Source organism: Lemur catta, chromosome 6, assembly GCF_020740605.2.
Source record: "Lemur catta isolate mLemCat1 chromosome 6, mLemCat1.pri, whole genome shotgun sequence".
NCBI lineage: Eukaryota > Metazoa > Chordata > Mammalia > Primates > Lemuridae > Lemur > Lemur catta.
Window position 1 is genome coordinate 85,277,646 of NC_059133.1, and position 15,976 is coordinate 85,293,621.

Consider the following 15,976-nt stretch of genomic DNA (forward strand, 5'->3'; position numbering starts at 1 on the left):
GACTTTTTCTTGTTGATTTTCTAAAGTTCTGTATAGATTCTTGTTATCAGCTCTTTATCGGATGTATAGAAAGCAAATATTTTCTCCCATTCTGTAGGTTGTCTTTTCGCTCTAATGATAGTAAACCCTTGGCTATGCAGAAGCTTTTTAATTTGATCAGGTCCCATTTGTTTAAGTTCTGGTGATCTATTGCACAGCATGGTAACTATAGTTAATAATAAGGTATTGCATATTTTAAAATAGCTAAAAGAGAGAATTTTAAATGTTCTTACTGCAAAGAAATGGTGAATATTTGAGGTGATAGACATGCTAATTAGCCTGAATTGATCCTTCCGCAATATACACAAGTATCAAAACATCAATCACATCGTACCCCATTATATGTACAATTATTGTCAATTAAAAATAAAAACCTTAAAATAAGAGATGGTTTTAGAGCATGTTTTTCTGTCTTCCCACCCAGCCGGGTTGTGTCAGGCCCTAGTAGCTCTTTATCAACTTGCCTTTGTAAAGTATGTTGAAATGTACTAATTTAGTATATGGTGCTATTATGGAAGAAGTATATTTAGCATTGAAAATATATCATAGTTGATCCTAATTTTCTCAGTGGCCTTGGTTGCATACTGCTCAGTGACATGAAGTTTAATTTAGGAACCTTTCTACTAAGGTTCATAGTATATCAGTGAATACTAGCTCTCAAGGCTGATTTACAAAAAGTAGAGGTTTGAAAACAAAGTTACTGGGGGTGATGGGGCAGGTGGAATGGATTTCTCTACTTCTCATTTTAAAATATGTATTGTTTTCTGAAATGTGTTCAATTGAAAACTGATTAACAGAAAAAGGTCTAGTTTTATTCTTATCCTGGGAGAAACTGTCCACAGTTTCTACCTCTTGTGAGAATTCTACCTCTTGTGATAATTCCATACCCAACAACTTTTTGCTTCCCAGATTTGAACTTCTTAGATAGTGTTTATTTTTTAAACTTCTGATTATCTTGTGGTGGTGTTAGCCAAGGGTCTCTTTCATGCCCTTTCTCTTGCCTCCTTTTTTTTTTTTAAGCAGTATTTAGCACATAACTGAAGTGTAGCTCAGTTCCTGTCTAAATCACGTGAAATGGGAGTTTACAGGGAAAAGTTCATCAAGAGTTTCTATTCTATGAATCGGAGCCCTCCTGTTTTGCTTTTCTGTCATTTCAGTTCGATTAAAAAAAACAATAAATAAATAAATAAATGGGGGAGAATAGACAAATCTCTCATACAGAAAGATTCCAAATAATCTAAGCAGATACTTTCTCCTTAAGGGGGTAGAGCATAACTCTCTACCCCCATGTCGTGGGCTGCACGTAGTGCCTTCCTTCTAGAGAGTACTGTGGTGGTAGTGAGGAAAGTCACTTTATAGTGGGAAAGCCTGACACATGCTCCTGTTCCCTTAGAAGACATTCCCCCCCCCACCCTGTCTATTCATATGTGAGTAACATTGTTTGGATAGGGGCTTTGCAGATGTAATTAAGATGAGATCATACTGGGTTAGAATAAACCTTAATCCAGTGACTGGTATCCTTAAAAGAGGGAAATTTGGACACAGACACCCAGCCACAGAAGGCAAGGTGAAGATGGAGCGATGCATCTATAAGCCAAGGATTACCAAGGATTGCCAGAGGAGGCAAGGAAGGATTTCTCCTGGGGGCCATGGCCTGTTAGGAACAGGGTCCCACGTCACTGCCTGAGCTCCATACACCCCTTCCCCCATGAAACTTAGGAACCAGGCTGCACAGTAGGAGGTGAGCAGTGGGTGAGCAGCTAAGTTTCATCTGTATTTACAGCTGCTCCCCAGCTCCCCATCTCTCCCATCGATGCCAGAACTCCACCTCCTGCTCCCCTCCCTTGCCCCCATGGAAAATTGTCTTCCATGAAACCAGTCCCTGGTGCCAAAAAGGTTGCGGACTGCTGGCTTATCCCTTTGGATACTTTGGTTTCAGACTTCTAGCTTCCAGAACTGTGAGAGAATAGATTTCTGTTGTTTTAAGCCACCCAGTTTGTGATAATTTGTTATGGCCGCTCTAGGAAGCTAGTATGTATAGTCATCAAAAGCCAGGAGAATCTGAGAAATGGCCACAGTCTAAAGGAGCCTAGTGAGACGTGAGGACTGATGTGCTATTGTGGATGGGATTCTGGAACAGAGAAAGACATTAGGTAAAAAACCAAGAAATGCTGAATAAAGTATTGATATTAGTTAATAATAAAATATTAATATTGGTTTATTGATTGTTTCAAAACACCATACTAATGTAAGATGTTAACAGTAAGGAAATGGGATATGTAGGAACTTTCATGTATTATTATTGTTATAACTTTTCTGTAAATGTAAAATGATTCAAAAATTAAAAAGTTTATTTAAAAAACCTAGAATTTAGCTGCAGTTTTAATTAGATCTCACTGCATGTGATGGAGTGAATGGAAGTTTCTTCCAGGGTGGTACCAATGGTGGTGAGAAGGCACCTAACCTACTTTAGCTGATTGATTTCATCACAGTGTACTTTTCAGTCAAAAACTTCCTCTGGTAAAATACATGCTCCTTTAAAAGTCAATTTATTGTAGCAGTCATTCTGTATGGCTCTCTGTAAGTCCACTGTTAATTATTGAAACAATACAATCAGGGAGATAGACTTTTTGATAAAAGGTTTTTGATTCAAGCCTGTATGGGCAAGGCATATGTAAAAAGGAAAACTCAATATAGAAACAAATATATGGAGACTTCAGTTAAAATTCCTCATATCACTTGTGAAACTTAATGAAGACCTTACTGGAAAATACTTCAAGATCTAGTCTAACTACCACCTCTGCCCACAGCTAACTAACCAAAAGTGGAGTTGGGAAACCTGGTAATAGAGATTGAGAAAATTTCTTTTGTCTCTAAATTTTATTCCTTTTCCTACTATATTTGTATTTTTGTTGCAAGATTAGTTAAATTGTAGGCATACTTCCTTTTTTCTCCTTTGATAAATAGTTAATTATAATGGAAAAAATGCAAATTTATGAGTAATCCACACTCAAAAGAACCAACTTTTATATTAAGAAAAGTCTCAACTTTTATAAATTAACCCCAAAAAGTAATACAAATACATATGTAGATATTTAACCAGTGAAAAAATTATATTATTCAAAGCACTCAGCTTAATTAATGCATATTCAGTATTATAATTGTTTTTAATATATGGAATTTCTAGACCTGATGGTATTTTTTCCACATTCTTCAGAGAACAGTATATTTACATAGCAATACAAAGCTATTCCTCAAAAAAGTAGAATTACTGATATTATAATATTTCCTTCCACAAAGTAAATTCTCTTCTACAAACTAGCATTTTTTAATAGCTTATTTAAAGAAACATTTTTGACGAGGATAAAGAATATCATGGAGCCACTCAGAGTGAAAAGAATGGAAAATTTTTGGACAGAATACAATGGCAAAACTAACAGTGTAACTTATTGGAAGAAAATGGACTATAAGTCAGCCAGATCAGAGTTTGAATCCTACTTCTAATTCTAGCTCCTTCTGCAACCACTTAGGCAAATGACTTAACCACCTTGAGGCTGTGATCTCACCTGCAAAATACAGCCAATAACTATCCCACAAAGTTGTTCTAAGGATAAAATGAGGTTTGTAAAATGCCATATGAAGTGGGGGATGCTTGAATGACATTTTGCTTTCCTTTACCCTTTGTGTTCTCCTCCACCTATGATTATATCTGATGCAAGAAACAGGTAAGACTACTGTCCAGTCATTCATGGCACTATATGATTTTATTAAGTTTCAAAATATCACACAAAGGTCATGGCACTTAGTCTCAATTTCTTCATCTGTAAAATGAAAATAAAAAATAGTACTTTCTTCAAAAATTAATGTGAAGATTGAATAAGATAATGAAAAGAAAACATGTAGCATGATACCTGATATAGGGTAAAAGCTCAATAAATAGCAGTTTTTAAAATAGTGTATTTTCCCAAGTCAGTGAAGTATCAACAGTGTTTTGAACTGAGATATTAGTAATTTGCCATGTGCAGATTAACATCCAATAATTTATGTGTGCTGATGATGTCATCATCACAGCAATTCAGCGAGTTGAGTACAATTGAAGAGAAGTACTCAGAATAGTGGTAATAGGGCACCTATCTGTGTTAGGCCTTCCTATGAAATGTATATCACAATGTCAAACATTAATTAGTGCTAAAGTGGTTCTTTTTTAAGTTGCATATTTAAGTTTGTAATAAGTATTTTTCTTAAGCCAGTTGTTAAACCAACAACATTCTGAATTGATCATAGACTTTTCTCAAAATTACGTACTAACTTATAAACAGCCTAAGAATTTTCACATCATTGTAAAAAAGAGGAACTAAGTTAATTATTTTAAGTGATTACAGTATGTTGATTTAAAGGCATAAAATTACTTTATTTGGGCTAGGTGTGGTGGCTCACCCATAATCCCAGCACTTTGTGTGGCCGAGGTGGGAGGATCGCTTGAGCCAGAAGTTTGAGACCAGCCTGGGCAATACTGCAAGACCCTGTCTTTAAAAAAAATTAAAAAAAAATGATATTACTTTACTTACATTGATATTGGGCTTAAGAAAATACTGTTTTTTATATAGCCTAGAAATTTTTGTGATACCTTCACAATCTTAGTCACTATTAATATTATTATTATTATAGTTTAATGTTCTTATTAGTTTTCCAAGTTTATTCACACATAAAAACTATTTACTTGGACCAAATAACACAGAAAAATAGATGGTAACATCTTTACTGATGGTAATGGTGAGAGGTATTAAAACGGGATTGCTCTCGAAGACACTGCTAGAGACAGAATGTGTGATGATTTAAGAGGTTTAAAACAGATTATTTGGTTTTATTTATGTTTTAAGCAAAATCATTGGTATATAATGTCACAGAGTATTGGTATAAATTAAGTTTCAGCTGTCTTTTAGTTAAAACCCTAAATAATGATAAATACCCCGTCCCACTTGGTTATAACTTAGATGCGGAGACATACATTAAGTTAAATTGAAATCTAAATATAGAAACTTCAAGATACTTCATCAAACCCAAATAAATACTTTAATAATAAAAAAACTTTGTGAAATTTTCTGAGAGAACAAGTCATTTAAAGGATAGCTCAATATGCAGAGAGCTACTAGTTGTGTGGTAGCAAGATTGAATTGGTGGTTTTCTAGCCTTGAGTCATGACTATATACTCTTTATCAATTTGAAAATTGATATCAGATGCAAGCAAGAGCAAAGAAAAGAAAATGGAATCTAAAATTTTATTTATTTATTATATATTTGGGGATCTTAAAACTTTGAAATAAAAATTTAATTTCCTGGTTTAGTCTTATTAATAGCCTCATTTATTTCTTCTTACAGTGATTTTCATACATTCTATTTTTTTTTTTAAGTTATAGTGTTTAACATTTTTGGTGTGCTCAACTTAGATCTTAAATTTATCATTTTTATCCTTGTAATTGCCAAAGAATGTTATTTTCTGTAGAAAATAGAAGAAAATTATGGTAACTATGACTTATTAAAAGTATTTTCATAAGGAAATTGATGCTCTTAAAATCAAATAAGTTGACCCTTGAACAAGGTGGGGATTAGTGGCACCGACCCCCTCCAGTCAAAAATTCACATATAACTTTCGACCCCCGCAAAATTTAACTACTGATAGCCTACTGTTGACCAGAAGCCTTACTGAAAACATAAGCAACTGATTGACACATATTTTATATGTTACGTATATCATATGCGTATTCTTACTATAAAGTAAGCTAGAGAATAGAAAATGCTATTAAGAAAATTATAAGTCATAAGGAAGAGAAAATGTATTTAGTATTCATTAAGTGGAAGTGGATCATCATAAAGGTCTTCATCCTTGTTTTCTTCACATTGAGTAGGCTGAGGAGGAAGAGGAGGGGTTGGTCTTGCTGTTTTGGGTATCAGAAGCAGAAGAAAATCTGCGTATAAGTAGACCCACTTATGATAGTTTTAGTGTACACTTTTAGGATAATTAAGTAGTTAATTTAGTATAATTAACCACCTTTGTAGGTCTTTAAAAGTGATGAAAACATTGTCTCCTTGGTTTTTAAGTTGCTCTAACACTTTATAAAAACAAAAACACCTAATTTTTCAGTAAGAATTGATTGTTCTTTTAAATTGTATATATGCAGAAGCTTTTTAATGGTCTATATAGGCATAAATTGGATATATCTTTTAAAACCCTAAAGGAAAAAAGTCAGACATTTGTAATTGTTTACGTTGCAAGGTATACACTGTAATTGCTGTATTTAAATATTTGAAAGCCTCCATATTGCCACATGAGCAACTGTGACAAGTGAAACTATGATTGACAAATGAGAAAAGTTTCTATATTTAAAATTCAATTTAGCAAATTGACATTTTCTATTCCCTTTTCTAATGTTCTCTTATTCTAACAGATCACTCTTTTAAAACAAAACACAGACCATGCATTTATTTGACTGTCATGAAGAATTAAACATGAAAAGATGAGATGCTGTGGCTATCACTTTTCATTAAAACCAGCTGCTGTGGCTTTAAAATGCAAACCAGATCAAAATCAGCACAAACCCTGGGGGTTTAATTTATATACTAAATGAACCAGATTGTTTTGAAAGAACACTTCTCTCTCTCTCTCTCTCTCTCTCTCTCTCTCTCTCGCTCTCTCGCTCTCTTGCTCTCTCGCTCTCTCTTTTTTTTTTTTTAACTTTGGAAGAAACTTGCAAGACTATCTCATAACTTGATCTTTATTTACACTGACACCATGAGTTGGAAAGACCAAGATCAAGAATTATCTCTATTTTACTGATGGGAACATTGAGACAGGCTTGACTTGCCTAGGCCAATTAGTGCCAGGGATACTGTTAGAATTCCAGGCTTCTGTGAATGTCTGTATCCTAACCCCATTAGCTCTAGATCCATAATGTTATTCCAGGCCTCTGTCCTGGCCCAAATTCTATAATGTAGCAATGATGTGCTCTAATTAGATCCAATAAGCTTGTGAGAACCAACTGTGAAATATTTAGGATTTTTGTGAGCTACTGTTAAGACATTAATAGCTTGAAATCAGCCATGGTGGCAATATTTATACCATAGAAATAAGCACTACAAATCAGGCCCTCCCCCTTGCTCCAGCACATGACTAACTGTGTCTGGATATAAATTGAAGAGGGAAAACACACGACAATAAAAAGAATTCAACAATGTGATATGAATAAATATAATGTAATTTTTTAAGTGCAGTACTTATCTAGGGTAGCACAGGTCTGTATTTCTTTGCTTCTTGATTTAGAAATTTGCTTTTAAGAAGTAGATAAATATGGATAACACTATCAGGAAAGCTTGAATTAAACTTGAGTGTTTTGAGGACCATTCTTAACTATTCTTTAAGAACTAGGTCAAGTCCCAGCCCTTCAAAAAAGTTATGGCAAGCTTCATGGCTTTTTCCTTGTCTGAACCTCTAGGGCATTTAAAATGGAGCCACATACATTGGGATTTAATTACTTACTATTTGTTTCATAAGAATTAATTTTGTTTCCCTAAGAATACAATAAACTCTTTGAAGAGTGGGACATGGACTTCCGTTCTTTCTTTCTTTGGATAAATATTTAATGAACACCTATTATGTGCCTTTTGTCCTTCTTATTGCTTAAAAAGCAGAAGTTATCAAACACAAATCCCTGTCTTTGTGGAGCTAATAGTCTAGTGAAATCAAATTAATTTAAATAAGTGAAAAACCATGGGTGTCATGAGTACTTCGAAAAGTTGTTTATAGTGTGGGGATTGTCTGATAGTGGAATTTTATCTATTCAGGAAGGTAAATAAAAGCTTCCCCAAGGACATTGTGATTAAATGGGATATTCTAAGAATGAGAAAGAGTTAACTTGAAGTTACCAGGTCTTGAATATCATTTCTGTATGTAGGCTTTCTATGCCCTCCCAAGCTGAATTAAGTTCCCTTATTATATGGCCTCATATTATGATGAATTTTCCCCTTGTAATAGTAACTACAATTTTTAATTTTATGTTTATTCATTAAGTGTCTGTCTCCTGCCCCACACTAAACTATTGACTCTACAGCCAGCTGGTACCTTGTCTGGTTCACCTTGGTAGTCCTAGTCATATATATTATAGTACCTGAGACTTTATAGTCACTCAATAGTTGCTAATGCTTGTATTAGCAACTGTGTCCTTGTCTCATCATAAAGCTGGGGTATGTCCTGCCTAACTCTCAGTTTTTGAGAGGACATAGTAATATAATGTATAGGAGAAGACAAAAGTCAGAAAAATAAGACAGGATCTAGAATAGTTTAGTGACACAGAACCCAGGAAGGACCAAATATCCAGCAGTGAATAGAAGTAAATCAGTAGCAATGTTGTCTAGAAGAAAGAAAAAGGCATTCCATTTGGCAGTAAGGAAGTTTTACTTACTTATCTTATTTGAAGGAAATTTGTTCAATTTGCAAAATAGATTTTTAAATGGTTTCTGAAGTTAAATATCTGGTATTGCTTTTTAAAATTATTTTCTTGTGAAAAGTAAAAGGAATGTGTAAATGAACACTTTCTTGAAAAATAAGCATCCAAGCACACATGTATAGAATATTGTCAAATGTGCTTTGAAGGAAGGAAGAAACACAAAAACGATGGAAGGAAGGGAGGGTAGAAAACCACATGTAGGCAAAAAGATTGGACGATAATTGACAGGACTTACATGATTCTCTTTAAATGATAGGACTCTGGGTGATACTTTTTCCCTTTGTACTTTTCTGTGTTTCTCAATTTTTTCAATTTAATGAGTCTATATTACTTTTATAATGAAACAATAAACAAAATAACACCTCATAAAATTGACAATTGATTTTGTGTTTGGGCAGAATATAGAATTATGCCTCTAAACTTGGAGAACTCAACTATATTTTAGATTTTCCTTTTACTTACCTCAATTTGCTTACAGTTTTATTAATGTCAAATGCCAATTGGATCTTTGTTTACATGTCCATCTATACCTCTGGAATGTCCATCTATACCTCTGGAGTCTGAGCTCTTTGAGGGTGGAGACTTTTTTTTTTTTTTTGAGACAGAGTCTCTCTCTGGCCCCCTGGGGTAGAGTGCCTTGGTGTCATCATAGCTCCCTGTAACCTCAAACTTCTGGGCTCAAGCGATCCTCCTGCCTAAGCTTCCTGAGTAGCTGGGACTACAGGCGCATGCCACGATGCCCAGCTAATTTTTCTATTTTTAGTAGAGACGGGGTCTCACTCTTGCTCAGGCTGGCCTGGAACTCCTGAGCTTAAGCAGTCCTCCCGCCTCAGCCTCCCAGAGTGCTAGAATTACAGGCATGAGCCACCACACCCGGTTTGAGGGTGGAGGTCTTTATCTTAGTATTGCTAGCATCATTCCTGACAGTAACACATATTTGTTGAATGAGTGGGTGACAGTAACACATATTTGTTGACACTGGGTGCTTTGGCCCTTTTATTGCCTTTAATCTATCTATGTGCTTCTTTTTTTAGAACATAGGTGTGAAAGCCACAATGAATGGTCATATTTCTAATCATCCCAGTGGTTTCGGAATGTACCCATCTCAAATGAAGTAAGTTGAAAGGTTTATATTTAATTTGTTTTGGGGGGCTTTGACTTGGTGGTTTTGATTGTTTTATATCTTTAATGAAATGATTAGTTTCATTTCTTTATGTAGTTCATTCCTCATTAATATATAATACCTCTGTATTACTAACACGTTATCATTAGAAATTTAGTATATCTGATCAAGAGTAAGATGGTAAAGTAAAACATCAGCTCAGTGATAGCGATCTCATAGTTGAGAGATGTTTCATTCTGGTAGTTTATTTGCTTTTCGTAGTCAAAAATATACTCTACTTTAGAGCTTTGAGTTTCTCTTGAGCGTTCTGTTTTTGTTCTTAAAATACTGACATTTGAGGAGGGTTAAATGTCATTTAGTTCAGACTATCAGGATATTTACCATTCCGTAAAAGAAGAAAAGATCAGGCAAACAAACAAAACAATCCCAATGGCTCTGGGTATAATTTGAAATCACAACCCTGACTTAAGTGGCCTTTGTGTTATTGTGGTTAATGTTGTTGTTATTTGATATTGGCCATTGTGGTGTACATTTCTCTCATCATTTTTCAGACCAGATAGTATTTGCTATATCTATTTTAGAGAATACAATTTAATTTTTAAGCCTGATGTCAAAAGCCCCCAATCTGCCTCTGCTTCTCCAGCCATTCATCTGCTCCGGGCATGTCACATTAACAGCATTTTTCCTTAGACACCATGCTATTTCATGAGTCAGTTCCACTTGCCTTTTTCCCACTTGCTTCTCTGCCTGTTTTCTGAGCTTTCTTTTTATTCATTTAGGTTCTACGTAAGTGTCAACTTGGTGGTAAAGTCTTCTTGCATATGTTGATAAAATGTTAATCTTTCTTTGATTTTACATGTCACATCTATTAGTTTTAACCCAGATATCACATTCTATTGTAACCATTTTACTTGTCTTGTTAACAGTATGCTGTCTCTCCTCCCATAATCCTTATTCTTCTAGGTTTCAGAGCTTAATGTTTATTGCATAAATGAATAAAATTCATATAAATCAGTATTTACTTCACACAACATTAGTAACAAGAGGCTAGATAATAGGGTAAGGCAGGTCAAATTTAATGATAAAGTGTTGTTTAGGTCAGCTGTATTTTAAGTATTTATGAATATCATGCCTATTACTTTATATCTTAAGCTTAAATCATTGGGAATTTGTTATAACTGGATTACCACTCAGAACTTAATTCAATATGGTAAACTTAAACTCTTCTAAGATAGTCTCAACCTTGGTGAATCGTCTTTGCTACCATCATGACAGGGGAGGTTGTGATTTACACCATCCTTAGTCCTCATTAGGGTGGTGTGGTTTGTATTTTATTTCTTCACCACTCACCGGAGCAGGATCTTGCTCATTTTGACAAGCTCAGTTAGTGTAAACTCAATATGCTTTTTTAAAAACACATGGTGATTATAGTGCATTGGAATTTTTATTTTCTAGTTTGAGTTTCTATTACTTACTTTGGACTTTAACCCAACACAGTGACCATTTTTTTTTTATTGCAGTGGCTACGGATCATCACCCACCTTTTCTCAGATGGACAGAGAACACAGTTCAAAAACAAGTGCAAAGGCCCTTTATGGTATGATTGTTTATTTGATGGGGTATAATTCTGTTTCTAACCACTTTTTACAAATTATAATTTCAAACTCATAGTTGAAACCCACACCCTGTTCATATTCTTTGTAATGAAGTGGTGATTGCTAAATAAGGATTATTTTTAAGAAGAATTTTTGTAAAAGCTACCAAAGCTATGAACTCAGCTTGCTGTCATATAATTTAAAAGTACAGATGAAATGTATTGCGATGCTTTTGAAAGTCCTTGTGTGGCACCAATGCCTTACGTGGATTTTCCCATTTACTATTTGTAATGTGTTTGTTGATCTTTGTGACTAATCCAGTCGATGTGGGCTGACAGGTGACAGAACTTTTTCCTTATAGCTCTTGAACCTTTTGAGTAGCATTATATTGTGACCAGCACTCCTTATATAATTTCTTTCTGTACTGCAAAATAAACTTTGTCTTTGATCTTTCTCTAACTTCCAGTGCCTTCTCTAGATTGTCTCACATATACACAATATTTTTTAAACTTAAAGTATAAAATAGAAATTATTATTAAAAAGAAGTTGAGGACTCCTGAAATATACCACATATGTTAAGGAAGGCATTTGTTTGTACAGGGTCTACATGGCCTTTTATTACTGTATAGCAATAAAGAATCAGGATAGTATTGTGGTTAAAACCAAAGACTCTGAAACCAGTCTTCTTAGGTTTAAATCAAGTTCTGTTATTTATTACCTGAGTGATCTTAGGCAAATTACTTCACTTGTCTGTGCCTCATTTTGCTCATCTGTATAATAGGGATATCTCTATAGGGTAGCCATGAGAATTAAATGAGTTAGTACATGCAAAATACTTAGAACAGTGCTTAGCAACCAGAAAACACTATGGATTCGCTGTTGTTGTTGTTGATATTATCATTGTTATTATGTACTGTAGGAACCAACAGCATTTTCTAAATTGTGGAATTCTTTTATTTTTGCATTATCTAGATCTACAACTTCTTGGCTGTGGTAAGAATGAACAATTTTAAGGTTTTGTGATTCTTTTTCTGGCTATGTTCTCAGTGAATTGGCATTATTGCTCACATTATACCTTCACAAAATGGATTTAATGCCATATATAGCTTTTTTTTATGGGCTTGTGAATCTGGTTAGTGTTGGTTTCAGTTTCTTGAGCACTATATTGAGACATTCTTACACAATCAAGTAGTTGTGAATTGCAAATCTAGAGAATGTAGTCCATAAATACTCGTAAATCTATGCTCAGTACAGGACCAGTAATATATGATTTTATGTATGTAGTCTAGAGAGTTACTTGAAGGTAACTGAAAAAGGAAAAGTTTTTTGGTAAGAATAAAGTAATTAATTAATTCAGTCTTTCATTTCTAGACAGGTAGTTATTAAGTACGTTGGTGTGTGAGGCCATGATCTTCGTAGTTTCTATTTCCCTGTTATTCGTTTCAAAGATGAATAAGAGAAGGTCATTGCCTGTGCAGCATTTGGTGAGACAGGCTAGTAAATACATTGTTATGATAAATAGCTCTGGAATCCACCCATGAAACCCAAGCACTTAGAAACACTGTGGTAGTGTTAACTAGATCTATTGAATTTCGGAGAACAGCCCTCTAAATTGTTAACACAAAAACAATGGATGTGATTTAGTCTTCATACTATTATTTTTAACAGAATCAGGGCACAAAATTCTTAAAACTATGTGGAAGAATTAGGTAACTGTTGCAAAGTGTGGAGTATATTACTTTAGATGCCTCTCATGAGAACATTCCACCTATGGTGCTTATTATACAAGTTGTTACAGTTGAGACTTATTAGTTGCTGCTAATTTCTTCTACTCTAAGGTTAAGCAGTACATCAGTCATCATCCAAAAGTTTGTTTGCAGTGTAACTACATTTAAAATTATTATAGAAAAGACATCCTGAGAAATTAGGATAGTGAAACTTCAGATGTAGGCTGATTTGAATTCTTGGTTTGAAACTTGAGTATAATTGTAGTTTGCCAAGTTTATTTCAGTTCTTATGTAAGGTATTTCAAATAAATTCTTAGACCATTTTGCATGGAAACTTGATGTTAATAACTAGTCTATGGTTCTTTGCAGTTTCTTAAGGAAATTATAAGCCAGGCACAGGGTTCATGTTTAGGTTTTAAGCATTTTTATAACAATGAGAAGTGACTTCTTAGAGATGGGTAACCTTCAATAGTTTGTTAACTCGACATCTCTGCCAATTTAGTTTCTGGGCAGATTTCATGTGCCTGTACTCCCCCTTGTCTTTTACATTAATTAAGTTGATTTGTATTAATAGAAGTGGAATCTAAGCGTTTGTGTGTCCAATGTACTTGCATGTGTAGCCCGTTGCTATGCCTGTTCAGTGTTTGATGCATAATTGGACCTTGAGTCAGTAAGTGTAATTACAGCTTTTCATCTGTAATGCTTTTCTACAAAGGTTTTTATTTTTAATAATCAAACATTTTGTTCTAAAAAATGATAAAAGGCTAAATGTGCTTGGATGGCAGTATGTATCAGGTGCAGTGGGAGTGGTTAGTTCTTCTAAATAGTGGGATGGTCAGAAAGGATTTCACAGAGGACTTGAGCCTTGAGCTGAGCTCTGAAAGGTCAGTTGTGTTCTCTAGGCATTTGGGGGGCAGGAGGATGCTGTAAACAGCAGTATGAAACCTTTGTAAGCTAGACTATCGGCTCTATCAAGATGGCCCATATTTGTCTTGATAACTTCAGGATTTCCTGTGCTTAGCACAGTGGCTAATGTATAATTTATGTTCAATAAATAATTGTAGAATGAGTATTATGAATTAATAAATTTTAAACAGTTATTTTTTGTGTTTTGTTTTTGAGACAGAGTGTCACTCTGTTGCCCGGGCTAGAGTGCCATGGCGTCAGCCTAGCTCACAGCAACCTCAAACTCCTGGGCTCAAGCAATCCTACTGCCTCAGCCTCCTGAGTAGCTGGAACTACAGGCATGCACCACCATGCCCGGCTAATTTTTTCTATATATTTTTAGCTGTCTGGTTAATTTCTTTCTATTTTTTGGTAGAGACAGGGTCTCGCTCTTGCTCAGGCTGGTCTCAAACTCCTGACCTCGAGGAATCCTCCCCCTTGGCCTCCCAGAGTGCTAGGATTACAGGCATGAGCCACCGCACCTGGCCTAAGCAGTTATTGTTAACTGGAAAGTGCTAAGTGGTTCATTGTGAAATAAGATTGGAAAATGAACATGGACTGCATTAGGAAGAATCATACTAAGGAATTTAGACATTGTTTACAAGTAATGAGTGGCCTGTGATGTGCTTTAATCAAGGTAGTAATAGGTCACATTTGTCTTGATTCACTCTGATAGTAATTCTGATGATGTATTTGATGGATGTGGATGGCAATAGGTGAATCAGAGATTTTAAGTAATATAGGAAATTAGAGATCTCATAAGAGTCCTAAGACTTGTATTAAGGAGAAAGAGTATTAATCCTCTCACATACAACCATAGATTAAAAAGTCTCCTTTCAGAGAGCTAATAAAGGAATAAGGATAGAAGATAGGACTCACCTGCAAATTTTAATGTCTATATTATGTTAGAAGCAACTTTAAAAAATCTTAGATGCAAAGATTAAAAATCCTCATCTTTTAAACAGTAAATTTTAATTTCCCTCCATTTATATATAAAGCAAGCTGAGTCCCCCTTTTAAGGTTAGATGATTTTTAAAAGTTGTGTAACTTAAAGATAATTTGATCATAAGAAAATATGACAATTAATTTTGTGTAGTGTGATGAAAATGAACAGTAGATAGGTAAAATGGAGGATATAAAGAGAAAGGTAGAAAGGGGCAAATCCAGGAAGTATTTACCGGAAGGCAGAAGTCTTAGCAATGTATTGGCCGTAGAAAGTAGATGGTTTTAAGTTGCAGATGATGTTTCTTTCCATTCCCTCCGAACACACTACACGCTCGCGCTCTCTCTCTCTGCCTGCCTTCTATCGTTCTCAGCAAGTGCCTATGGAATGAGTGGATAGATGAAGGACAGTGGAGAAATGTATTCATGTTTTCAAGGAACCTTTGCAATAAACAAACTCTGGCTGCTGTCTTTTTAGATAGCTTTGGGAGTGTTTAGCCTCTGGTCTGCATAGTTTTAACTTTCTCTTTGTAACTAGAAATTTGGTGAAGGAGAGATTTGTAAAATAGTTTATTTTGTCACAATTTATGCATCTTCTTCAAAATTTCTCCTTTCACAATTATTAAACTAATTGAATAAATTTTACAAGAATTAATTTGCCTTCATGGCTGGTGCATGAACTTCTTTGTGATATGAGGATGCTGTTTAGTGCACAAGAACATGAGTTTTCACCAGAATGGTCACTGTTTTTCTAATATACTGAGTGTAGTCTAGATACTGTATCAGAGGTTCCATGTAGCTTGTCTTTTTCATGAGAACACTTTTCAAGTCTGACACCATAATGTGCAACCCGATTACTTCTAATAAATGTGCTCAGAGAGGCATGGATTTTGGAGGCCAGGGGATCTGCAGCAGAATCATGGCACCTCCACCAAATGGCTGCTATTTTGAGCAAAATAATTTAATCTATTGCCTTCAAATTCCTCATCTATAAAATAGAAATGATAATAGTTCTGTGGTGAGTTTATATAAGAAAATACAAGTGAGGGCCCTATCATGGGAATGGGGAGGGATACCGAAGGGTCACTTTTTATCCTGGATATT

At 34.8% G+C, this 15,976-nt stretch overlaps 1 protein-coding gene across 5 annotated transcripts in view; it reads left to right on the plus strand.

Moving 5' to 3' along the window:
• EPS8 (epidermal growth factor receptor pathway substrate 8) overlaps positions 1-15,976 on the plus strand; it is a 164,407-nt gene that overhangs the window by 92,450 nt on the left and 55,981 nt on the right. For all 5 annotated transcript variants that reach the window (XM_045554263.1, XM_045554264.1, XM_045554265.1 and 2 more), the window contains exons 2-3: positions 9,575-9,654; positions 11,184-11,260. In XM_045554263.1, coding sequence (XP_045410219.1) covers positions 9,596-9,654; positions 11,184-11,260 — 136 coding nt within the window. In that variant the 5' untranslated portion in view covers positions 9,575-9,595. The remainder of the gene's footprint in view (positions 1-9,574; positions 9,655-11,183; positions 11,261-15,976) is intronic.